The sequence below is a fragment of the Camelina sativa genome, chromosome 11 (genome assembly GCF_000633955.1).
Source record: "Camelina sativa cultivar DH55 chromosome 11, Cs, whole genome shotgun sequence".
Taxonomy (NCBI): Eukaryota; Viridiplantae; Streptophyta; class Magnoliopsida; order Brassicales; family Brassicaceae; genus Camelina; species Camelina sativa.
In genome coordinates, this window is record NC_025695.1 from 21,664,112 (window position 1) to 21,689,292 (window position 25,181).

The 25,181-nt window shown below is 37.5% G+C and overlaps 3 protein-coding genes across 3 annotated transcripts; all 3 read right to left on the minus strand.

Annotated features, from left to right (window-relative positions):
- Window positions 6,967-7,942, minus strand: LOC109127316. The gene is made up of 3 exons (XM_019231911.1): window positions 7,736-7,942; window positions 7,416-7,643; window positions 6,967-7,329 (listed from the first exon to the last, which is right to left on the minus strand). The coding sequence occupies exons 1-3, from the start codon at window positions 7,940-7,942 to the stop codon at window positions 6,967-6,969; spliced, it is 798 nt and encodes a 265-aa protein (XP_019087456.1).
- LOC104728199 (ABC transporter F family member 4-like) lies at window positions 18,729-19,462 on the minus strand. Its single transcript, XM_019231912.1, has 3 exons — window positions 19,201-19,462; window positions 18,986-19,101; window positions 18,729-18,851 (listed from the first exon to the last, which is right to left on the minus strand). Exons 1-3 carry the CDS (start codon window positions 19,460-19,462, stop codon window positions 18,729-18,731), a joined length of 501 nt encoding a protein of 166 aa, XP_019087457.1.
- LOC104724019 (phytochrome C) lies at window positions 21,287-25,005 on the minus strand. Its single transcript, XM_010442472.2, has 3 exons — window positions 22,989-25,005; window positions 22,028-22,847; window positions 21,287-21,921 (listed from the first exon to the last, which is right to left on the minus strand). The coding sequence occupies exons 1-3, from the start codon at window positions 25,003-25,005 to the stop codon at window positions 21,423-21,425; spliced, it is 3,336 nt and encodes a 1,111-aa protein (XP_010440774.1). The 3' UTR covers window positions 21,287-21,422.

A 25,181-nucleotide genomic window follows, 5' to 3' on the forward strand; every position in this document is an offset into this window, starting at 1 on the left:
AAAAAAAAAAAAAAAAAAGACTTGATAGATCTTCGGCGAAGTAGTTGGTCATGGGTTTTCGATTTATAAAAACTCTCCCAAGTATTCATTGGCTAAAACTTAAATTTACGATTTTAGTTACAAGATAGGGTATTCTTGCAAATGGTTTTAAAAAAAAAGTAATTTTAGGGTATTCAGGTTAATGATAAATTTATGTGGAAGGAGGCTAAGTTCTTCTCTGAAAAATATTTGGATACTTCGTCATTTTTGGAGGTTAGGGATTCCTCTCCCAGATGTCAAGTGGATGGATTATGAAAAAATTTTGATCTATTTATGGGTCTAGGCTGGTGGTACCGTAATAGTGAAAATACGACGATACTTTTAGGAGCATTGATTTGGGCTATGGAATCTCTTTTGGCGGCAGATATTGACTGTTCAAGCTTTGAGACGGATTGTGCAGAGTTAGACGCAATGGTGCAGTCACCTGATGATTGACCTGCTTTTTCGAATTTGTTGAACGACTTCACCTTGCTCAGATCGTTCTTTCCTTCCTTCACTCTTTCCAGAATTCCCCATGCGACAAACGTACGTGCAAATTGTCTCGATCTTCACGTTCTTTAACTTCAAAAACTTCTTTTGTAAACTCTTATCCTCCGGTTTGGGTAACTAACCTTGGAGTTCTCTTTTAATTAATGTTTGGTTGAAAAAAAAAGTAATTTTACAAATGTCCCATCAACAAACGCTAAAATAAAAATAATTAATAAGTAAAAATTTTCTTTTTTTCTTTTGACAAAAATAAAAAATAAGCGAAAAACACATATATTTTGCAGTATTTACCTAAAAATCGCTAAATTGTAAATACATATATTTTCTATCTCTTTTTTATCTCTTTTTAAGATCTAAACAAAATCGTTTACACTGAGGTATCCACAAAACCCTAGTATTTCTCTCTCGCCTTTCTCCTCTAAAAAAACTCAAAACCGCCGCCCCTGTTTTTTGGCCAACGTCTGATGGCTTTCTAGCCCCCTCGTTGTGTTTTTCTTATTGTTTTTCTTCCTTCTGATGTAGTATATTTGTCGGCTGTGTAGTTCTTTTGAGCTGTTTGGCTTCTCTCGACGAGATCGGAAGTAGATCTACTCTGGTTTCCATGTGTAGATTTGTTGATGACTTTGAAGATGATGATGTCTTGCTCATTCTACCGGTGTTTCGGCTTTGTTTTGCCATTGATTCGTCCTCGCTTTACCGTGTTCTCTGAGTCTCGCTCTTCCCGGAAGAAACAGATCTGGTCCATCGAGGTGGTCGGTGGTGTTCGTTGGAGACGTCTCTTCAGTTGGGTGGTGCGGTCGATTCTTCTGTCCGATAATTGAGCTCAATCTCATCAAATTAAGCTAGTTTGGTATATCCCCGGCTTGTTTGATGTTGGCTTTTAGATGTTGTTTCTTGTTTATTTTACTAGTTTGTTAGGTCATCTAGTTTAGCTTTCGTTCTCGAGGAAGTTACGGCCGGGTCTTCTGTCTGGGTTAGGATAGCTTTCGGGTACCTCTTAATTGTTCGTTGAATCTTTAAACCAAGTCTCCTACCACCGCCATTAGTCCAAAAAATAATAAGGTCTTTTCTGTGGTTTGTCTGTTCTTGTAAGGCTAACCTCTTGTGGGGACGCAAAGTCCTAGACGTAGATTCTCGGTATAAGATTAGGTGGGTAGGAATTAGATTCGCGTTCCTTGCTTATTGTGTTCGAGGTATTCATTTTTAGTTGGGTTAAATCTTCACGGTGGCCTCTATCCTTGGGTCTCTTCCATTTGCGTTTGCAGGTCTTTTTGACATTGACTCTTGAGTACATAGTCCCGCGACTAATGTTTTCTTCCGATTTCTCCAATGATTTTGAGAGCTTTTCTTTTTGGCTTTAGTTTTTTACATGTTCCCCGTGTATCATGTTTAAGCTTCTGGAGATATTTTTGTTTTTCGCCGGCTTTAGGATTTCAAAAACCGCATTTCACCATTGTATTTTACCTTGGTTTAATTAATGAAAATGTTCTAATGAAAAAAAAAAAAAAGCTATCCACAAAACTTGCCGCTGCCACTGCCGAAACTATATGCAGCCACTTACCATGTTGCTGACTCCAATATCTTCCTTTGTCACCGACCACATTCGCCATCTCATTTAACATTGAGGTGAAATTTAGGTTAATCTCTCTTGTTCGTATTTCTTCATTACATCCTCTCATTTCTTTCTTTTAAGTTTAATTTTTATTTTTTTGCCAATTTATGTGTTATCATTTAAGTCAAGTTTTATATAATAAGGTATATATGTAGAGTACTTCTTGAACGAAAAAAGAGTATGTTTTGGTGTCTAAAATGTATATGTTTTGTTGATAAAAAAATTTATATTGTTCTAGCAAACACCAAAAAATGCATATTATTTTGTGTGTAACGTACTAACGTCTAACCAAAAGGACATGAAAAGACTCTTGGAAGCTATGAATGAGGATGTGTCCCCTAAAACTGAACATGATTATTTTTGGATGGTAAACAGTAAAATTGATAAATTTCACGCACCGAAAAATGCCAAGACCTCTGTTCGCACTATTACTTTGAGTGAAACTGAAACAAATTATATTCACACACCTCTAGATATATAGTTATAATCTCTTTAAGAATTTAACGTTCCAATCCTATTATCGTAGCATGTAAACTGGAACATCCTCTATTTTTCTGCACGTACACCTACGATAACGAGACAAAAAAAAAATATATATATATCAAAATGCACTTTTTTATAGAATTTAACACACAAAAAAACCTTTAGATGCAAAAAATATATGTTACATAAAACAGAAATATATATATATATATATATATATATAATTTTAGCTTGTGTAACCAACACATGTCAAACAGTATAAAGTGTCATTGATCAAGCAGACATAAAAAGAATCAACAAAAAAAAAAAAGACTAAAAATTGCGTTCAACTAAAAATGGTCCTAATACAAAATTACTAATATTATAAATTAGGTAAACAAGATTACAAAAATGATGCAATCAATAGCTTTGGAACGAAAGAAGAAGAAGAAAAAAACAAGAAAAGCACCAAAAAAAAAAGCAGGTGCCACTTGTCGGCCAGTTGCAAAGGTAGGAGCTAAGCATCCTCTTGTTTGAAGTTTTGGGTACAAAACACCTTGAAACCATGAATTAACAGCTTTAGTTACCAAGCAAATCTCTTGATTAACAAAATTTTTAATTTAAGTTGTTGATGAGCATTGCATAGGAAGTGGCATTAACTCGATAGGAATGTCGTGAAACTAGGAGATTGGGGACCATCTTCTCAATTTGACGAGGGGCCGGGACCCGTACGTGTGGTGTGGTGTGGACCATCCTCACAATCTAGTGAAACTAGAAGATCATGTTTTGATCAAAATACTTCCCTTGCAAAATATATAGAGTGAGGTTTACTTCCCAAAAACTAGTTAGTTGAATATTTTTGAATCATCTTTTTCTTACTTATAGAAATGATCAAATTATAACGAATTTACGATAGAAAAGATTCATGTCAATTTGATCTTTAAACATTGTAGTTCATGAAACTCGAATTAATTTAAGAATACATAAAGATTTAATAAAAAGTCGTTGATCAACTTTAAGAATAACAGAGGGATTGTTATTATGAATTCACAGGGAACTCATTAACCTCTTCTTCTGTTTTGAAGGAAACAAGTCATCAACCTCTGCTTTGATTTCTCCAATGAGTTCGTCTTTGTACTCTTGAAACGTGCCTTGGAAGAAAGTCACTGTTCCGTCATTTACAATCCAAATTTCACTCTTCTCTTCGTCCTCATAGACACGAGATATGAGTCTCGAGTCATGACTCACTAACACAACTCCTCCTTTGAACCCAACTAGTGCATCTGCCAACGCATCTATAGTCTGCATGTCCAGGTGATTTGTTGGCTCGTCAAGAAACAAAATGTGTGGCTTCTTGATTGAGATGGAGTTTAACACAACCCTAGCCTTTTGTCCTCCAGACAATCTCTCAATTGGAGTTAAATGGTAGTGACGTGGTAGGCCAAACTTGCCTAGTTTCGCACGCACCACCTCTTGTTTGCTACATCCTTCTTGGTGAGGATACATACGAAGAAGATACTGAGCCGGTGTCTGCTCCATTGTTAACTGGTCAACAAAGTGTTGAGAGTAACTGCCGATCCTCACATTCTGGCTTCTAATCACTTCACCCTCAGTTGGATCTGAACCTCCTGCTTCTCCCTTCCCCACAAGAAGATTCAAAAGAGTGGACTTGCCAGCTCCGTTAGGCCCAAAGGATCGCTACTCGTTTCCCCATATCTATGGCTAAATCAACATTCGAGAGCCTGAAATCTTGCTTGTTGGGATAGTAGAAGTGATATGATAATGAAAGCATCGAAGACGACTCTTGCGTCTTGTTTAACACAAATGAAGTCGAAGATCAATTCTTCCAGACAAACGACTATTTGGGATACATTCTTACCTCATTTGGAGCATATCTCGAAGTGGAATCAGTCCAATCAGAGTTCAGATGAAGGAGTTATTCATTTTACAAATCAGGTGAACTCATGGTTACGCGATTTGGACCTACGAGCATTCAACAGAGGGTTCCGACCAAGTCAAAAAGATTCAAGCTATGAACCAAACTGTTCTGGAATCTTGATCCATTCCGGAACCATGGAGATTTGGAATCACATTAAGATCAGTTCATATGTGAAAGATATGGAGATTTCGAGTCAATGGATCTATCCTAGTTCCAGTTTCGCGTCTGAGCCAAAGATCGTGTTACAGAGACCAACTCAGCAACAATTACGACACGAAATCAGTTGGAGGATGTCAATGGATCTCGTATGTTTCCAACAAGTTCAAGAAAACAAGATTTGGCCAACAAACCACAAAGTTACGCTTCATTTGCCAAAGGAGGTCAATCTAGTTCTTCACCTAAAGAGTTTTAGGTCCAACTGGTTTAGGAGCTTCCAGAATTATGTTTGGCAACCAGAAGTTTTTTCTACTAAAACCATGGTGAAGAAATCATACAGCCCATGTTGTTTCTCATCAGCAAGTTGGATCAAAGAGTCAAAGTCAAAGAAGATCAAGGAAACACTTAATGGGTTAATTGAAGAGCTTATGGCTAAAGAGAGCATGGGAAATTCTAATGGGGATGATGATATCTATCAAGTCCAGGCCACTTTGAGCCTAATACAAGCCCAAGAAAGCTCAAAATAATCAGTTTATTTTGTGGTCAAAGAAGAGTGACGAAACATGCACCAAGACTCACTTTGGAAACATGCACCAAGAGTTGGGTCTTCATTCAACTTAGTATCTTTAATGTTTTTAGTTTCAAGAATAATCAATACTTGGCTTTGTGACCAAGTTTTCTATCCCTATAAACACATGTAATCTCACTTGAGAAAATAATTCAATCAAGAAATCTTTTATCTTTTATTTGAGAGTGGTATTGTTCCTTTGGAACTTGTTCTTTCTCCTTGGTGGGTTACATCAAAGACTTCTCCTTGGTGGGTTACATCAAAGAGTTTTCGGTATATCAAGTGATTCCGCCGCACTTGACGTTGCCATTCACTAGCTGAGGATTGAAGAGTCGTTACAAGAGAGTCTAAGGCACAAGGATTTTCGGGATTCGTCTCACGCCTTGTCATCTGTCTCCGCGAAGCTTCTATCTAAAGTTCCACCGCCTTGCTTTGTTTGGTTTGTTTTAAGAGAGCTTGGGGCATAAGGATTTTCAAGTTAATCTCACGCCTTATCATCCAGCTTCGCGAGCCATCAGAGTTCTAGGATTATCAGTCTACCTACCTTAGAGCGTCGATTCCTTGGGAGAATCACATCAAGTGGTATCAGAGCAATTGGATCACATCAAGTGGTATCAGAGCCCGCTCAAGGACTTTTGGTATTCTTCTAATCAAAACCTTTCATCTTCTAATCTATCCATCTTTTAATCTATCTATCTTTTCATCTTTTTCTTTCATTGTCGTTCTTTCATCTTCTATCTTTCAAAAAAAAAAAGGAAAAAAAGGAAAGAAAACAAGAAGAACCTGTGTATTCCACAAAAAAAAAATGTCTAATGATCGACAAGTTCAAGCACTTATGGGAGAGACGCGACGGATGTTGAGGGTTGAGATGAATGCCCTCTACGAGAGATTGAATGAAGTTAAAGCAAAGGCACAACAGAGACAACCACAGATTTTGCATCATAGCAGAGAAGGAGATCGACCTAGGCGTCACAGAAATGAAGAAGACGACTACTACAGCCAAAGAGGCAATTCGTCTATTCACTACAAGAAAACACGCATTTTGCGACTACGTTATTAGTCGCCTCGTAGTTGCAAAATCAAGAGTTACGACTAATTAGCGACTATTTCATACAGTCGTGAATCGAGAGTCGCTAATTGTTGTAGTCGTAAATTTAGTCACAATTTTGCGACTAATGTACGACTATATACATGTTGTCACACAGTAGTCATCATGTAGTCGTAAAATATAGTGACTCTTTTGCGACTACGTTACGACTATATACATAGTAGTCATCATGTAGTCGTTATTTTTAGTGACTAGTTTGCGACTATTATGTGATTAAGAAACCTGAACAAATGGGTTGTTAATTTGGTCGGTAGATAGTCGTATAAGTTTTGGTGACGTTTTGGCGACTAATATATGTAGTAGTCACTATATAGTCACTTTAGTTTTTAGCTATATTGTTAAAATTTGATGACTATTTGGCGACTAATGTTTTCTGAAACTGGATATAGAATATTGTAATTTCGCTTTTTCTTTTTAACCCTGTCAACAAAAAAAAAATGATTCTAAATTGGAAACCTAAAGCAACACATAACATTCATGCCAAAATACATTGTACTTAAAAGTTATTATAGTTTCCAAAACACAAAGTACAACACATAGAGTCGCCATTGAGTTCATCAAAAAAGAGTTACTTAGTAGGTAACACATAGAGTAAGCTATGGAGTTGAAGATGGATCTTCTTGTTGAACAGGCTCTGTCGTGGTTGTCTCTTTAGCTGAATGAGTTGTTAAGAACTGCTTGAACCGTGGATCACATTCCCGCAGAAACTTCCCCACCAAGTCGAACTCGTCAATCTTCTCCTTCTGCCCAGCAATAATTTCGGATTGTTGAGCAATTTCTGCATCACGCCTCAACATATGAGCAGCCTGCTCCTCTATCTTTCGTTGAGCTTCCTTCAACCGTTCTTGCATAGCCACAAAGGTAGAAGTGTCTCGTGCTTGCTTCTGCTTGCCATTGACAATGCAGTCATGGAGGCTTCCAACTCCAAAAGGTTTTCCTCTTGAATCCTTCTCAGTGGACTGCAAAGTAAGAGAAAATAAGATATTAAAGGATGAAAAATTAAACTCCAAGATAACATTTGTGTATTGTTAAAATAAAACGTAACCTGAAGAAAGATTTCTGTATATTCTTCAGTTGTTAGCTCCCGGGGCCGTGAATAACCATCTGAGATGGCAGAAGGATCTTCCTCGAGCTGAGACAACCTCTCTTGCACATTCTTCTCATATGTTTCTGCTATCTTCTCTGCCTTCCGATCAACATATGTCCCATCAGGCTTTGTATGTGCCTTGATGAAAACCTCACCAATACGTACTTCTCTTCCCAATTCCTCTTCCTACAATGTTAAGAAACAGACAAGTAAATTTTTAATGTAACAGCTAGGTCAAAAATAAAAGTGGCAAATGTGTAACAACAGAATTGGCTCACCATTTCGTCTTGAATCTGTCGATACGACTTTGGCCCTGAGAGGTGGACATGAGGACCGAGGCCATTACGGTCAGACATACGGGCATCAGAATATGTTTTGCTCCTTTGTTGTGCTTCTTCAGTGTCCCAGTATTCTGTCATTGTTGTCCATAGATTAGTTCCAATCCATTTAGGCTGGCGTATAGTAGTTCTCACGGTACTAACCATGTCTTTGAGCCGATTTTGACAGATGGTCTCAAAGTTAGCTTGAACAGTCCCAGTTATCAAAGGATCCCAAGTGTGGGTTTTCTACAAAAAAACAAAAAGAAAATAGCTAATGTGAGTGATAAGAAGCACAAGTAAATAAAACAATATATGAAGAGTAAAGCAGTATAGGAAGATTAAAGCTATATATGAAGGCTAGAGGACATAACACTTAACCGCAAACTCAATGAAGTATCTTTCCTGTTTATCCCGAGGAACACATGTCCAGCTGTAGAAAGGACCTTCAAATTTGTTTAAAAGAATTTTAGTAATCTTCCGAACAAGCTTAGATCTAGTGTCACGATCAAACCTCCATACACATGAAACAATCAAACCAAAGTCAACCATCAGAGACACTCAAAGTAACAAAACCAAAGGCTAAAGCAAATCAATAATCAAACTTAATGCTAAGTCTATGATATCAACTAAACTAAGAAGAAGAAGGATGATCTCAACTAAACTAAGAAGAAGAAGGATGATATCAACTAAACTAAGAAGTAGAAGGATGATCTCAACTAAACTAAGAAGACTTAATGATAAGTCTAAGAAACGATACACCATAGCTTCAAAATTGACCATCAAGAGTTGTGTGCACCATTATTCAAAGAGTTTGTAATCGCATCAGAGACCAAACACTTCAAAACCAAGACCAATGAGACCTAAACAAGACCTAAACAAAACCAAAACCAATGAGACCTAAACAAGACCTAAACCCTAATATGAAATGAGACGAGACCTAAACATACCATTCGGTCTTTGGTAGGGGAATAAGAGAGAGGACGGTGGTGAACTCATGTCTGTTTGGCACTACAAACAGCGCATTTAGAGCCCGTAATGTGTCCTCCTGGAGTTCCGGCAACACCGGAGGATAATCAGCTTGGANTAGTGTCACGATCAAACCTCCATACACATGAAACAATCAAACCAAAGTCAACCATCAGAGACACTCAAAGTAACAAAACCAAAGGCTAAAGCAAATCAATAATCAAACTTAATGCTAAGTCTATGATATCAACTAAACTNTAACCTGAAGAGTTGGAGGATGCGACGGATTGTAGTGGACTTCTTCAGAAGGACTCGGGTGTACTTGAGGCTGCGGTGGGTGAGTGTAGGAGTTCTGAAAAAGCTGTTGAGGCGGAGGATGGGTCCGGATCTGGGCCGCCGATGACTATCGTTGTACTTCAGGCGTCTGCAGTGGAGGAGGAGATTGGACTGTCGGCGTGAAGTTGTACTGACTGGGTAGAGTGTGCGGCCGTTGATTTGGTGTTGACACTCCGACTCTCTGAGAAAGGTTAGGAGATTGTTTCCTCTTTCTTCCTCGATTAGGCATCGTGTGAGAGTCTGAGAGATGAGAGATTGATCCGAGTATGTCGAAGGATGCAAAGGATGCGAAGGATTAGGGTTAGGGTTTACAAAGTCGGGAATCGAGAGGATGCGAAGGATGCGAAGGCTGCGATGCTGTGTGGGAGATGAGAGATTATTTGCTTTGATGGATTAGGGTTATCGAGAGGAAGAAGAGAGTGATAAATCGATTTGGATTTGGGTTTAATTAGGATTAGTTGGGTTTAGGTAATTTTAATCTCGGTATGTAATCTAAGCCCAAATTTTAAAATTTAAATTACATAGATTAATTATAAAATACTGAATTATTTTTATAATATTACACAATAATATTACACAGTAAAAAGAAAAAATTTATAATACAAATACATAGTAATTTTGCCAAATAATAATACATAATATATTAAATATACTATGCATATTGTTCTTCTTCTTCTTGTTCTTCATCATCAGAAGACAATAAATTACACTGGAATTCATCTTCTGGATCCGCATCTCCAACATCGTAATCAAGGTTTATTGGATTAGCGTCTTCTACCAAACTGTCGGCTATGAGATCTTCAACTGTAGTCATCAATACAGCATCATCATTTTCTTTTTGCAATAGAGTCGGTTCATTGTTTTCATATTCTCCTGAAATGTTTCCCCTCGGATTTACTTTCAGAACACACTCCCGCTTTGGTTTCTTTGTGTATGGATACAGAATATAGCAAACTTGATCCGCTTGAAATGCTGTGTGCAAAATCGCAATTTAGTATGGATAGTTACATTAAATAAACTTATATCTAAATTATATTGAGTCTTACGTACCTAAAATGAATGGCTCATATATGTTGTATTTTGTTGAAGAGTTCACGTCAACAACGCCACTATTGCTCTTCCGAGTCCCTCTACCAATGACAGGATCATACCACTTGCACTTAAAAAGTGTGATTTTCAAATTGGTCATCCCTTCGTACTCAAGTTCTATGATATCAGTTAAGTTCCCATAGAAATCTGCACCATCAGATGCATTTGTGTAATTTTCACATTTAACACATACACCATAGTTACATGTCTTCCGTCCAGCGCCGTGATTCTGTGTATGAAACACATAGCCTCTTGTAAAGTATATTAGCCAAGTTTTGACCTTGTGTAAAGGTCCATGCACTATCTCTTGAACCTAAGTAGGAAATGGATTTGTGGCGTTCCAGTATATAACCTGGATATATATATATATATATAATAAGGTCAAACATTATTATATACATATAAATATTATCAATGATATAAATAAATGCACAAACAGAGTCGGTTAGGGGCGTTCGAGTATACTTATATAATCTTTCACCCACACATGATATTCTTCAGCTTTTTTCGTGGACAGTTCTTTTTCGGTTAATTCAGGATATTTGGTAGAAAGAAAATCTTCGAACATACTTAGAAGATAAAATATATTTAATATATATGAGAAAAAATGTGGAGTCTATATTATATACCTCTCAATTGGTTGAAAATAGTCACAATTCCGNATGTTGTATTTTGTTGAAGAGTTCACGTCAACAACGCCACTATTGCTCTTCCGAGTCCCTCTACCAATGACAGGATCATACCACTTGCACTTAAAAAGTGTGATTTTCAAATTGGTCATCCCTTCGTACTCAAGTTCTATGATATCAGTTAAGTTCCCATAGAAATCTGCACCATCAGATGCATTTGTGTAATTTTCACATTTAACACATACACCATAGTTACATGTCTTCCGTCCAGCGCCGTGATTCTGTGTATGAAACACATAGCCTCTTGTAAAGTATATTAGCCAAGTTTTGACCTTGTGTAAAGGTCCATGCACTATCTCTTGAACCTAAGTAGGAAATGGATTTGTGGCGTTCCAGTATATAACCTGGATATATATATATATATATAATAAGGTCAAACATTATTATATACATATAAATATTATCAATGATATAAATAAATGCACAAACAGAGTCGGTTAGGGGCGTTCGAGTATACTTATATAATCTTTCACCCACACATGATATTCTTCAGCTTTTTTCGTGGACAGTTCTTTTTCGGTTAATTCAGGATATTTGGTAGAAAGAAAATCTTCGAACATACTTAGAAGATAAAATATATTTAATATATATGAGAAAAAATGTGGAGTCTATATTATATACCTCTCAATTGGTTGAAAATAGTCACAATTCCGTAAAACATATAAATGTGTGCACTGATAGTCTCTCTCTGAAAGCCATACTTCATGCATTTCCCCACTTGGACAACCGACATGAGTAAATATATTAGGGACTCCAGGGACATGATGTACTGGGACTTCACCTTCATAGAATCTTGTTAACCTGATCAAATAATATAATTAAAAGTAATTCAAATTAAGTATAAATTATAATTTCATTTAATTATACCTTGATTTTGTTTGTATATGATCGGCAAAGTAGTGCTCAGAGAAGTAAGCAATCTCGTCATTGATATATGACTCAACGATTGATCCAGCTGCATATCTTTTGTTCTTCGCTTTTCCTTTCAACTTTTTGAAAAATCTTTCAAAAGGATACATCCACCNATCCGCTTGAAATGCTGTGTGCAAAATCGCAATTTAGTATGGATAGTTACATTAAATAAACTTATATCTAAATTATATTGAGTCTTACGTACCTAAAATGAATGGCTCATATATGTTGTATTTTGTTGAAGAGTTCACGTCAACAACGCCACTATTGCTCTTCCGAGTCCCTCTACCAATGACAGGATCATACCACTTGCACTTAAAAAGTGTGATTTTCAAATTGGTCATCCCTTCGTACTCAAGTTCTATGATATCAGTTAAGTTCCCATAGAAATCTGCACCATCAGATGCATTTGTGTAATTTTCACATTTAACACATACACCATAGTTACATGTCTTCCGTCCAGCGCCGTGATTCTGTGTATGAAACACATAGCCTCTTGTAAAGTATATTAGCCAAGTTTTGACCTTGTGTAAAGGTCCATGCACTATCTCTTGAACCTAAGTAGGAAATGGATTTGTGGCGTTCCAGTATATAACCTGGATATATATATATATATATAATAAGGTCAAACATTATTATATACATATAAATATTATCAATGATATAAATAAATGCACAAACAGAGTCGGTTAGGGGCGTTCGAGTATACTTATATAATCTTTCACCCACACATGATATTCTTCAGCTTTTTTCGTGGACAGTTCTTTTTCGGTTAATTCAGGATATTTGGTAGAAAGAAAATCTTCGAACATACTTAGAAGATAAAATATATTTAATATATATGAGAAAAAATGTGGAGTCTATATTATATACCTCTCAATTGGTTGAAAATAGTCACAATTCCGTAAAACATATAAATGTGTGCACTGATAGTCTCTCTCTGAAAGCCATACTTCATGCATTTCCCCACTTGGACAACCGACATGAGTAAATATATTAGGGACTCCAGGGACATGATGTACTGGGACTTCACCTTCATAGAATCTTGTTAACCTGATCAAATAATATAATTAAAAGTAATTCAAATTAAGTATAAATTATAATTTCATTTAATTATACCTTGATTTTGTTTGTATATGATCGGCAAAGTAGTGCTCAGAGAAGTAAGCAATCTCGTCATTGATATATGACTCAACGATTGATCCAGCTGCATATCTTTTGTTCTTCGCTTTTCCTTTCAACTTTTTGAAAAATCTTTCAAAAGGATACATCCACCTATATTGGACAGAGCCTCCCAAGTCTGCTTCATATGGGAGATGTATAGGCAGGTGCTCCATCACATCAAAAAATGATGGTGGAAATATCTTTTCTAAGTTGCATAAGATCAAAACAATGTTATGTTTAAGAATTTGAACGCGACTTTTTTGCAAAGTTCTTGAGCATAAATCCCTGAAAAATGCTCCAATCCCTGAAAATGTATTCAAATTTCATGTCTTAGGAAATTATATTAAAAAATATATAGTACTTATTTAATTAAATAAGTAATCTGTAATACCTGATAATGCAAGGTGAATGTTCCGGTCTAGGAGTTCTGTGAAGATAAATGGAAGAAGTCGCTCCATAAAAACATGACAATCATGACTCTTCATTCCTGAAAACTTGCCATTGATCAGATCAACACAACTAGCCAAGTCTGACGAATAACCATCTGGAAATTTCACCGCATGCTAGACACATTCCAATAAAATTGTTTTGGCTTCCTTTGTCAATGTATATGCTGGGAATTGAGCTTTACCCTTCCTATCAATATGTAAGTGTGGTCGAGAACAAAATTGTTCTATGTCCAATCTTGACATGACATTATCTTTAGATTTACCCTGTACACTCATAAGAGTATACAAGATGTTGTCCACAAAATTCTTCTTGGTATGCATCACATCAATATTATATCGGAGATTGAGGTCCTTCCAATAAGGTAGCGACCATAATATGCTTTCTTTGTGCTAATTATGTTCCTTTCCATAGCCTGGCATCTTCTTTTCATGACCGTTACCACCGACTTCCCTGGTTTTTGGTGGATTTACACATTTCAAACGCTCGTAATAAACTTGCTCACCAGTTAAAGACTGTGGTGGATAGTCGTTAGAAGCGTCTCCTCCCTTCAGGAAATCTTTTTTGTTCTTCCTTAATTGATGACCATGAGGCAGGAATCTTCGGTGACAATCAAACCAACATGTCTTCCTTCCTTTGGGTAGATAAAACGACTTTGTACTTTCCATGCAAATTGAACAAGACAATTTACCGTGGGTGGTCCATCCCAATAACATGCTATACGCCAGAAAGTCGCTTATCGTCCACATCAGCACTGCTTTTAGATTAAAGTTTTGATTCAAAGACACATCGTATGCATCGACTCCAGTAGACCAAAACTCTTTTAACTCCTCAATAAGAGGTTGTAGGAAGATATCGAGGCTAGCTCGCGGATGATTTGGCCCAGAATTCAGAACTGTAAGAAACAAGTACTCGTATTCATGCACATACCTGGGGGTAAATTATATGGAGTCAAGATGACATGCCACAATGAATGATTACGAGACATGCCAAATGGATTGAACCTATTGGTACATAATCCAAGGTAGACATTACGAGGTTCTTCCGCAAACCGAGGGTTAAGCTCTTGGAAATATCTCCACTCCGCCGCATCAGAAGGATGATTCATTTCTCCCTCTTTTGATTGGTGCTCTGCATACCATCTCATTGCCGCTGCAATCTTTTGGCTCTGATACATTCTCTTCAACCTATCAGCAATAGGTAGATACCACATACGACTATATGGTACTCTTGTTCTCCGTCGGTCCTCCTTAGGCTTCCATCTTGGTGAACCACAAAATAGACATGTGTCTTCCTTTTCGTCTTCTTTCCAGAAAATCATACAATTGTTAATACAAACATCAATTATATAACATGGAAGGTCCAAATTACGAATCAATTTCTCTGTCTCATAATGTGAACCGGTAGACTGGTTGCCTTCTGGTAAATAATCCGTCAAAATTCCGCAAACCGAATCTACTAACTTTTCACTCATATTATACTCCGCCTTATTTTGCATGACTCGAGCAGCTAATAACAATTGCGAGTGACCTTCATGACAACCATCATATAAAGGAGTTTTTGCACTATCTAACAAGTCGTAAAATTTCTGTGAATGGTTTTGTACCGATTCTTCCACATTCTCATAACTATCATTTTGATGATAATTATCATCTAAACCCACATTATAACGAAATGCATCATTCACCATATCCACATATGGATCTTCTACTACATTACCCATTTCTTCATGACTCCCATCATACGTCCTATCAGTGTAACTACTTCCTATATCCAAATTAATTTCTTCTCCGTGGTTATACCAAACATAATAATCTGGCATAAATCCATTACTAAACAGATGACTCATAACTCTTCTACCCGAGAGACATCTATTGTTTTTGCAAACACTACATGGACAGAGAAACTTACCCCCATTATTCTGAACTGTATCTTGGCTACTTGCAAACGATAAGAATTGGTCCACCCCCACTTCGAATTCAGATGAAAAATTTCCCGTCACTTCATCGAACCTCTTGTACATCCACTCCCGATAATTACCGCCATTACCACCATAATTGTAATATCCCGCCATTATAATTATATATATATATATATATATATATATATTTATATATTTTTTGGGAGAAAATATAAGATTATATAAAGCCAAACTTTTTTTTTTTTGATTTAGAATTTTTTTTTAGGAAAGGAAAGTGTCTTGTTCGAAATGAAGAGAACAAATGAGTGCAACTCGTTTTTATAGACTTTCCTAGGTGACTAATAGGCGACTACATTATAAAAGTTGGTACACCAACCCCCACATGGAAAACACGTTTTTTTAACTGTATTTTGCGACTATTTGGCGACTACACGATGACTATGTAATGACTCGCCGTATGAGTCGCCGTGCATTCGCCAAATTTTACGACCACTTTACGACTACCTTATGACTCGCCGAATGAGTCGCAGCTTAGTCACCAAAGTGTACGATTATTTGATGTGGTCGTACTATAGTCGTTAATTTAGCGACTAAGTTGCGACTACATAGTTCCATCAACAAAATAGTCGCCTCGTAGTCGTTAAAATACGGCCACCATACCGACTGCATGAATTATTCGCTATAGAGTGACTCAGTAGCGACTAATTATCTGTAGTCACAGAATAGTCGCTAAATAGTCACTATGTAGTCTGTTAGTTGTGGCGACTACATATGTAGTCGCTATTTGTAGTCGCTAATCACCTGTTTTCTTGTAGTGATTGATGGTCAACGGCGTCCGAGACGAAACAAAGAGTCTAGACAAAGAAATGATGATGATTTGAGAGGAATCAAGCTGTAAATACCACCATTCTATGGAAAAAATAATCCAGATGCTTACTTGGAGTGGGAAAAGAAAATGGAATTAGTCTTTCAATGTCAAGACTATTCGGATTGCGAGAAAGTTCAAGTGGCTGCTACAGAGTTTTATGATCATTCAATCAATTGGTGGTATCAGCTGGTTACTAGAAAGATGCACCACCGAGACCGGTCAGTTGACACATGGGATGAAATGAAAGCAGTCATGAGAAAGAGATTTGTTCCCAACCATGATCACCAAGAGTTACACCAAAGAAGGCAAAGGTTATCTGAGAGAAGTAGAAGCATGGAGGGTATGTTGCCTAAGGAGGATTTGGTTGAGAAACAACTCAAGAGGAGGTGTCCAACACATCAAGCTTATGGTTTGAGATCATCAAACCTGAAATCAAGCTATTCTATGGAGGAGAAGACAACCCCAAAATTGAGCATTGAAGCAAAGCCTACTACTACCTCCAAAGAAGCAAGAGAAAACTGTGGGGAACTTGTTGCCAAAGGAGAGTTGTTGGATCCCAAAATACCATTAAGTGTGCAAGTCAATGGTGAGGAGAATGTGCAGCAAGATAATCTGGTTCATACAAAATGCCACATTCAAGACAAGGAGCATAAGGTGTTGCAGGTTCAGGATGATCTGTTGGAAATCACAAATTCACCAAGTGAACAAAAGGAAGAGAAACAAAAGCACAAAGTGGTATGCAAAGATCAAATTGAGGAAGTCACAAAGGAAAGTCTGACCTTTCACAACCTTGGAAGTATGGATGATTCAGCTCATGCACCAACAAGGAGAGAAAAGTCAACATTCAATTTATGGTCAAGCAAGATAGAGCAAGTTTTAGATTTTGTAGGAACCAAGAAAAGTCTTGCTAAAAACGGTGCAAATCAACCTCATGGTCAGCCACTAGAGTCACTTCAACACTCTCCAACCCAAAGCCTTACAGTTTCGAGGACGAAACTTTTTTCAAGAGGAGGGGTATGATATGATCATGAAAGCATCGAAGACGACTCTTGAGTCTTGTTTAACACAAATGAAGTCGAAGATCAATTCTTCCAGACGAACGACTTCTGGGATACATTCTTACCTCATTTAGAGCATATCTCGAAGTGGAATCAGTCCAATCAGAGTTCAGATGAAGGAGTTATCCATTTTACAAATCAGGTGAACTCATGGTTACGCGATTTGGACCTACGAGCATTCAACAGAGGGTTCCGACCAAGTCAGAAAGATTCAAGCTATGAAACAAACTGTTCTGGAATCTTGATCCATTCCGGAACCATGGAGATTTGGAATCACATTAAGATCAGTTCATATGTGAAAGATATGGATATTTCAAGTGAGTGGATCTATCCCAGTTCCAGTTTCGCGTCTGAACCAAAGATCGTGTTACACAGAACAACTCAGCAACAATTTCGACACAAAATCCATTGGAGGATGTCAATGGATCTCGTATGTTTCCAACAAGTTCAAGAAAACAAGATTTGGCCAACTAACCACAAAGTTACGCTTCATTTGCCAAAAGAGGTCAATCTAGTTCTTCACCTAAAGAGTTTTAGGTCCAACTGGTTTAGGAGCTTCCAGATTATGTTTGGCAACCAGGAGATTTTTCTACTAAGACCATGGTGAAGAAATCATACAGCCCATGTTGTTTCTCATCAGCAAGTTGGATCAAAGAGTCAAGGTCAAAGAAAATCAAGGAAACACTTAATGGGTTGATTGAAGAGCTTATGGCCAAAGAGAGCATGGGAAATTCTACTGGGGATGATATCTATCAAGTCCAAGCCACTTTGAGCCTAATACAAGCCCAAGAAAGCCCAAAATAATCAGTTTATTTTGTGGTCAAAGAAGAGTGACGAAAATAAGAGATACATGCATCAAGAGTCACTTTGGAAACATGCACCAAGAGTTGGGTCTTCATTCAACTTAGTATCTTTAATGTTTTTAGTTTCAAGAATAATCAATACTTGGTTTTGTGACCAAGTTTTCTATCCCTATATAAACACATGTAATCTCACTTGAGAAAATAACTCGATCAAGAAATCTTTTATCTTTGATTTGAGAGTGGTAAACTCCCTTGTTCCTTTGGAACTTGTTCTTTCTCCTTGGTGGGTTACATCAAAGAGTTCTCCTTGGTGGGTTACATCAAAGAGTTTTTGGTATATCAAGTGATTCCGCCGCACTTGACGTTGTCATTCACTAGCTGAGGATTGAAGAGTCGTTACAAGAGAGTCTAGGGCACAAGGATTTTCGGGATTCGTCTCACACCTTGTCATCTGTCTCCGCGAAGCTTCTATCTAAAGTTCTACCGCCTTGCTTTGTTTGGTTTGTTTTAAGAGAGCTTGGAGCATAAGGATTTTCGATTTTATCTCGCGCCTTATCATCCAGCTTTGCGAGCCATCGGAGTTCTAGGATTATCAGTCTACCTACCTTAGAGCGTCGATTCCTTGGGAGAATCACATCAAGAAGCTAACCTCTCTCAACTGCAGAAGAGGACGAGGGAGGTTGATTGGTTCTGGAAAATCAAAATAGCACCTCATCCTTTTCCTTAAGCTTGGATGATGCTTCTTTCCCTGCAGCAAACTTGGCCCTTTCCTTTACCTTGTCTTGCTGCGCACGGTTCCCAGACCTCTTTGCTGCTTTGACCTGTTTCTCGTATATCTCAAAACTTTTTGGTACATCTCATTACGTCGCTGAATATATCCAGTTGCGAAAGCATCAAAATTACCACGATAGCGGTTGAGATTCTGGTTATGCAAATGTATTAAGTCCGTACAGACAGTGTTGATGAGGAAATCAACATCATGTGAAACAACAATTAAGGTGTTCTTCCAGCGACACAAACGCTCCTCTAACCACAAAACAGCTCTCAGGTCGAGATAGTTGATTGGTTCATCTAACAACAATAGAGTAGGTTGCACAAAGAGAGCTCTAGCTAATGTTATCCGTATCCTCAAGCCACCCCTGAGTAACTTAGTTGGACTCGCTAGCTTACCTTCTGTGAAACCTAAACCCGCAAGAATTTTGGAAGCCTGAGCTTCAGCATCATCTGAGCCCAACTCTTGTAGCTTGTCATACAATTCAGTAAGCTTCACTCGGCCAGTATCATCATCATCACAATTAGACGAACTTTTCAGAGCTTCCAGAGCTGCTGCTTCTTTCCTTAGTTTAACCAACTCTTCATTGGCAGAAACAACTACATCCAGGGAACTAGTTTCATCACCGACCACCTCTTGGGAACTGGAACCTTCCTCCATACTAAAAGCTTCAACAGTATGGCAGAAATTTTGGATTCCAAATGGACCAAATCTTTAACGAACAGAACAGAACTTGGGAACAGTTTGACGTATCCTCAATCTTTACGTAAGTTACTTCGAGATTCAAGACAAACCTCCGGGAAGCGAAACCGGAATCGATCGAGAGGTTAAGGGAGCTCTATAACAGAGAGAGTAGTAGGCAGCGGGTTGTATACGTAACTGGTGCAACACCATAAAACTCACACAGCGGCGTCCTTTTCGTATTTGTTCGGTGAGAAAATCGGAGTCAGACAATTAAAATCAATTAGGCCCAAAGCCCACCTACTATTCAACTGAACCAGATTTTTTTTTTCTTAGGGATGGGCATTTCTGTTTAAGTTTAGGTTTGGTTTGGTTCGGTTCGGTTTATTCAATTTTGGTAAAACCCTAACCAAACTCAACCAAAGTTAGTTTGGTTTGGTTTGTGTTTGGATTGGATTATGTTTGGTTTGGTTTGATTTTAATTTGGTTTAAACATCAATTAACGTAACAAAATAAAATTTATTGTGGTTTGATAAGCAACAAGTTGTAAGTGAATTAATCCAACAAATTAGAAAAGAAAGAAAAACTTAACCATATTAAAATAAATTATGTGATATTAACTATATAATTAAATCTATATTTCTATTTAGTTAATTTTATTAGAAAATTGAAAATAAAGAAAAATAGAAACCAAACACAAGTGGTACTAAGTAAGATCCCATATTTACAATTTTATTAATTAATTAATTTAATAAGCACATTAGGTTATCGAACCGAATGGTTGGAGTGTAAGATTGGGTTTGATTTGGAACAGTTTGAGTTCGGCTGGTTTGGTTTTGTTTAAATGCCCACCACTAATTTTTTTCTTTACTTTTTCACTATTTGTAATATGACTCAAATAAGCCAATCCGGATAAACAACATATAATACGATATAATAATGTATATTAGAATTTAACCCGCAGTACACCACGTGCATATAGTTTATATATTTTTTTTTAATATTATATTTGTTTGTTAAATATTGGATGTTTTTCAAATAAAGAATAATTAAATTTTCCGACAGTTTGTGCGGTTAAATGTTTATATTAATTTTTTTAATCCGCAATATACTTTATAACCATTTGCTTTTTATATTTAGTTTATTTTGTTTAGTACTTGAGATTCTGTTTTGATTTTTAATTATTATAACAAAAAATAAGGGATCTAAATACATAGTAAATCATTTCTACGCTATGATTAAGTCACATTTTTCCTAATGATTTAATTATTTTACACAATCTTAGTTAAATCATCTTAATTTTTATATGTCAAATATTATAATATTAATAGTTTTGACAAATAATAAAATGAGGATTTAATCCGTGTTAGCAAAAATTTAATGATATTTTGTTAATTCCAATATGTCTTCTTTATAACCCATCTACTATATAACCTTATTCTATAATATTTTAAATTTTTTAATTTCACATATTCGTAATATTTTAAAATTTTATTAAGTTTATATATATTAACTATAATATTTAAATAAATGTGAATCGAATTTCTTCTTACGTTAATAATCAAATCTCATAGGTTTTGGGAAACAAAATAGGAATCAAATTGTTGTTTTATTTGTTTGAGCGGATTCATAGATAAAATATCTTCAATACACAATAGAAGATGGGGTTAAATATATCATAGGGGTATGTAAAATATTTAAGAAACAAAATCTGAAGTAATACTATTTTTTGAAAATTTTTAGAGATTAACTTTGTAAATAAGTTTTTAAATAATTACAAATAAAAAGGTAAAACCCAAAATGTGTTTTAAAAATGTATATATAGATACTGTTATCAAAATTATGTAACACAGTTACAGTAACTAAAGCATATATTTTCAAAAGCACCACTTTTATTCTCAACAATAATGGAAATATTGAAGACAGGTGGTGTTGTGCTTCAAATCAAGGGAAATTGTGTGAGGATCACAAAGGCTGACATTTCAGACTCTCGCAGGTACCTCAACGTTCCTCTCTCCATGAGTTTCACCAGCTTCTGGGTGATGTGTAGTCCTAAACCTTCCCTTGAGGTTCCTTTCCTCAACGGCTGAAACATCTCTCTTACCAGATCCTCAGGCAGTCCCGGTGCCGGGTGTATTATCCTGAACTCTAGTTCCACTCTTTTCATTCTTTTACCTATAGCTTCTATCCGCGCCATTACCTTGAATGACACGCATAATCCCTTCCACGCAGGCGTGAATCGTATGCTGCTTAACAGTGTCTCTGAGAGGATTTGCTGAAGCCTTAGGTTGTCTCCATACAGTTTCATTGATGAAACTTCTTGAGGATAGTCGCAGATGATCTGCACTTTATGTTCCATGCTGAGCTCCGTCACTTGTTTTACAACTGCTTCTAGGGATTCTTGCAGGCTGAATTCGCTACAATCCAGTTCCACATAGCTGATTTAAAAGCCATAAATAAACAAAAGTAACAGGATTAGAACAGAAGATTCTAGAGTTCGAAACTAAGCTAATGAGAACTACAGAAGATTCAGGTTTTTGGTACCCTTGTTCGATCCCCTCTATGTCTGAGTCGCCTACGACTTTGGCTAACTGCTCCCTGCATAAAACACTTGCCCTCAAGAGCTGCTTTTGCTCTTCACTTAATCCAGATGAATGTAGCAAATCTTGAAGGAAGGATATTGCCTTTTCGGGGTCCTTCATTTCATGGCGGAGATATGCCAATTTATTGAGCGTGCAGGTGATCGCCTGCTCTGATATTTGCTGAACCTGTAGAGCATATTGGAGTTCTGGACTAGGTACTTGCAAAAAACACAAAATCCCAGTAACCTTTCCCTCAATATCAGTCCTTTTGTTTGCTGAAAGCAATGCCTCGATGAAGTTACCATCGCGATGGTAGAAGCCAAAGAAAAGCTTCTCTATGTTCTCCTGGCCAGAACCCACAGCATTCAAAGCTATTCTCAGTTTAGTTAACGTGTCATGGTCTTTAAGGCGGCAACCATAATCATTTGAGGTAAAAACCTCCCCAAGAAGCATTTTATTGACAACTTCTTCTCTCTTTATCCCGGAGAGCTTCTGCATTGCATCGTTCCACTCTGAGCATAATCCGTTCTCATTGGTCATAAAAATTGGCGGAATGAGTGTTGAAGGGCTCCACATGATTCTGGCATAATCTCCTTGCACACGGCTGTAGTTTTCAATAAGTGTTTTCTGGCCTGTAACATCTTGTCCAATGAAGCATACACCAAGAACATTATTTGCCGTATCTCTGCTACAGCAAGTGTTGACAACTAAATCAACTGGACTGCTTTTCCTTTTAGGACCAAATGCTCTGATCCTGATTTCAGCACCACGTTCTTCACTACCTATTATGTATTATGAACACAAGGCACAGATGAAAATCTGCGAAAACAGTCAAAAACGATGAAAACAAAATATAAAAGGAAGCCAGAAACCAGATAAAAGGACATTTGCTTCCATACTGGAGAGGAACATGTTAGCATTACCTTCAAGTGCCAATGCTAACATGTTCTTAACGGTTTCTGCATTATCGTCCTCAACAAGTTCTGATACAGGTTTGCCTATTGCTTGTTCAACTGCCAGTCCAGTTACCTCGGCCGCTTTTGAGTTCCAACCATTTATAACACCAGAGGCATCAACCGCAAATATAGGAACAGCGGCTGTATCAATCAAACGCACCATTTCATTCACGATAACACACAATTCATCTACCTTCTGAACCCTACTATCCACAAGCGGGACATCCACAGCAGTCTTTGAATGCTCCTCTTGCAACGAGCCTTTTATTATTAGCTGCAGAGAATTAATTGCATCCAATTCCATGTCATCCCATGGCATACTTTTCCACCTTACTATTTCCATAAAAGCCTTGAACGAGGATCTAGGATGCATCCTCTTACCATCTCTGTCATTGGGATCATGTCTTGCACCACCCCACTTGATCTGTTTTGCAGTGCTAGAACGGAACCAGAAAAGGAAATCTTTTTCAGTAATATACACGGCAGCCATTCCACAGATTGACTCCCCAAGAACAGAAGCATCCGGATAGCCAGACTCCATTAGACTTTCAGTGGTAAAGCCAGTGTTTCCTCCATGACTTTTAAGAACCCAATCGATTAGATCTCTAATTTGTGTCTCTGTCGGAGTAACCCCCAGAGACCAGAGTTTATCTCTGTAATAAAGGGCTGCGCCATCACATTTAACAAGATCCATTATATTTGGTGATTGAGTGACTATACCTATGGGTGCATTACGAAAAAGCATGTCACATAGCACACTCTGAGTTTGCAAAATACGCTTCTCTTTCAACAGAACAGCTGATTCCGCTTCTTTGTTGATCTGCACGCCAAATACTTGAGTCAAGAATTCACAAGCATATCTTAACGGAAAAGGCACGAATCTAGGACTTGCGTGATGACAAACCACCAAGCCCCATAAGTGTCTTCCAGTCTGTAGATCTATGTTCATCTCATCACTATCGCTACCATTGATTGTTACAGACATGGCAAGAGACGCCACTGAGCCCATATTACTCATATATTGTGCGTGACAGCCATGAGGAGCTCTCAAAGTAGATCCAGAAAGACTTATTGGCTGTGAGAGACTCTTGTCTTGAACTACTTTAACCGGAACAGCAGAACAATCACAAATCATCCTAACCTTGTTTCTCATAAAGAGAAATCTCGAAGCTTGGGGTATATCAGTGGCAGAGTAATGCAACCCAAGATAAGGTTCCATGTCTTCCCTGCAGCATTCAGCAACCACTTCCCCATGCCCATCTTCATGAAACTTATACACCATCACCCTATCATAACCTGTTAATTCACTAACTTCCTTGACAAGAGCATCACATAACAACGACATATTCCCACTAGGCAATGCCTGCAACCTTGAAATCGATTTAGCTGCAAGCTTATACGATCTCAAAGCCCCTGCAGTAGTAACAGGCACCTCATCCGGACTAACTGGCTCCAAATCTATAACAAGCCCCTCTTCAATCCGATGCAAAATCGCATAAAAGGGCTTACTTGAAGACTTACAATGAAGCGTGATGGGATTCAGAATACTAATCTCGCCAAAGTCAACAGCTTTCTGCAAAGCAGAACAACCTGGAGACTGAAACAATGATTTCACATCAGTTCCGACACTGAGAGCTTCACGCTGCTCCATACTTGGCACTGTATGTGGAGTCAAACCCAACATCTCTCGAGTGTTTTCACTAAAGGCAATAACTTTGAGGGTTTTCTCATCAACAACGATTAAACAACCAAAGGGCTGAATCAACATCCCTCTCTGAATCTTCTGTAAATAAGTTGGGACAGCTGAAGAAGGTATCTCACATGACGAACTCGGCATGTTCAAGTTAACTGAAGCTGAGTAGTCAAACAAACGCTCAGATTCTTCGAAACTTCTGTTTAGCTTTGCATCAACAAGGACCTGTGAAGAGACTCGGGAGTTTGGTCTAGATCGAGTAGAACAGCTTCGTGACTTATTCGATGACATCACTCAAATTCTAAACGAATCTGCAAGAAGAATCACAAAGCTTTTTCGAAATTATCAGAAGTGGAGGTAAGAGAAAAGCCCAAAAATTTCAAGGATCTAAATGAATCCTCATTAGGGTTTCGTTTTCTTGGAGATTTTGCTGCGAATTCTCTGAGAGAGGATCTTTGGAGTGTTCT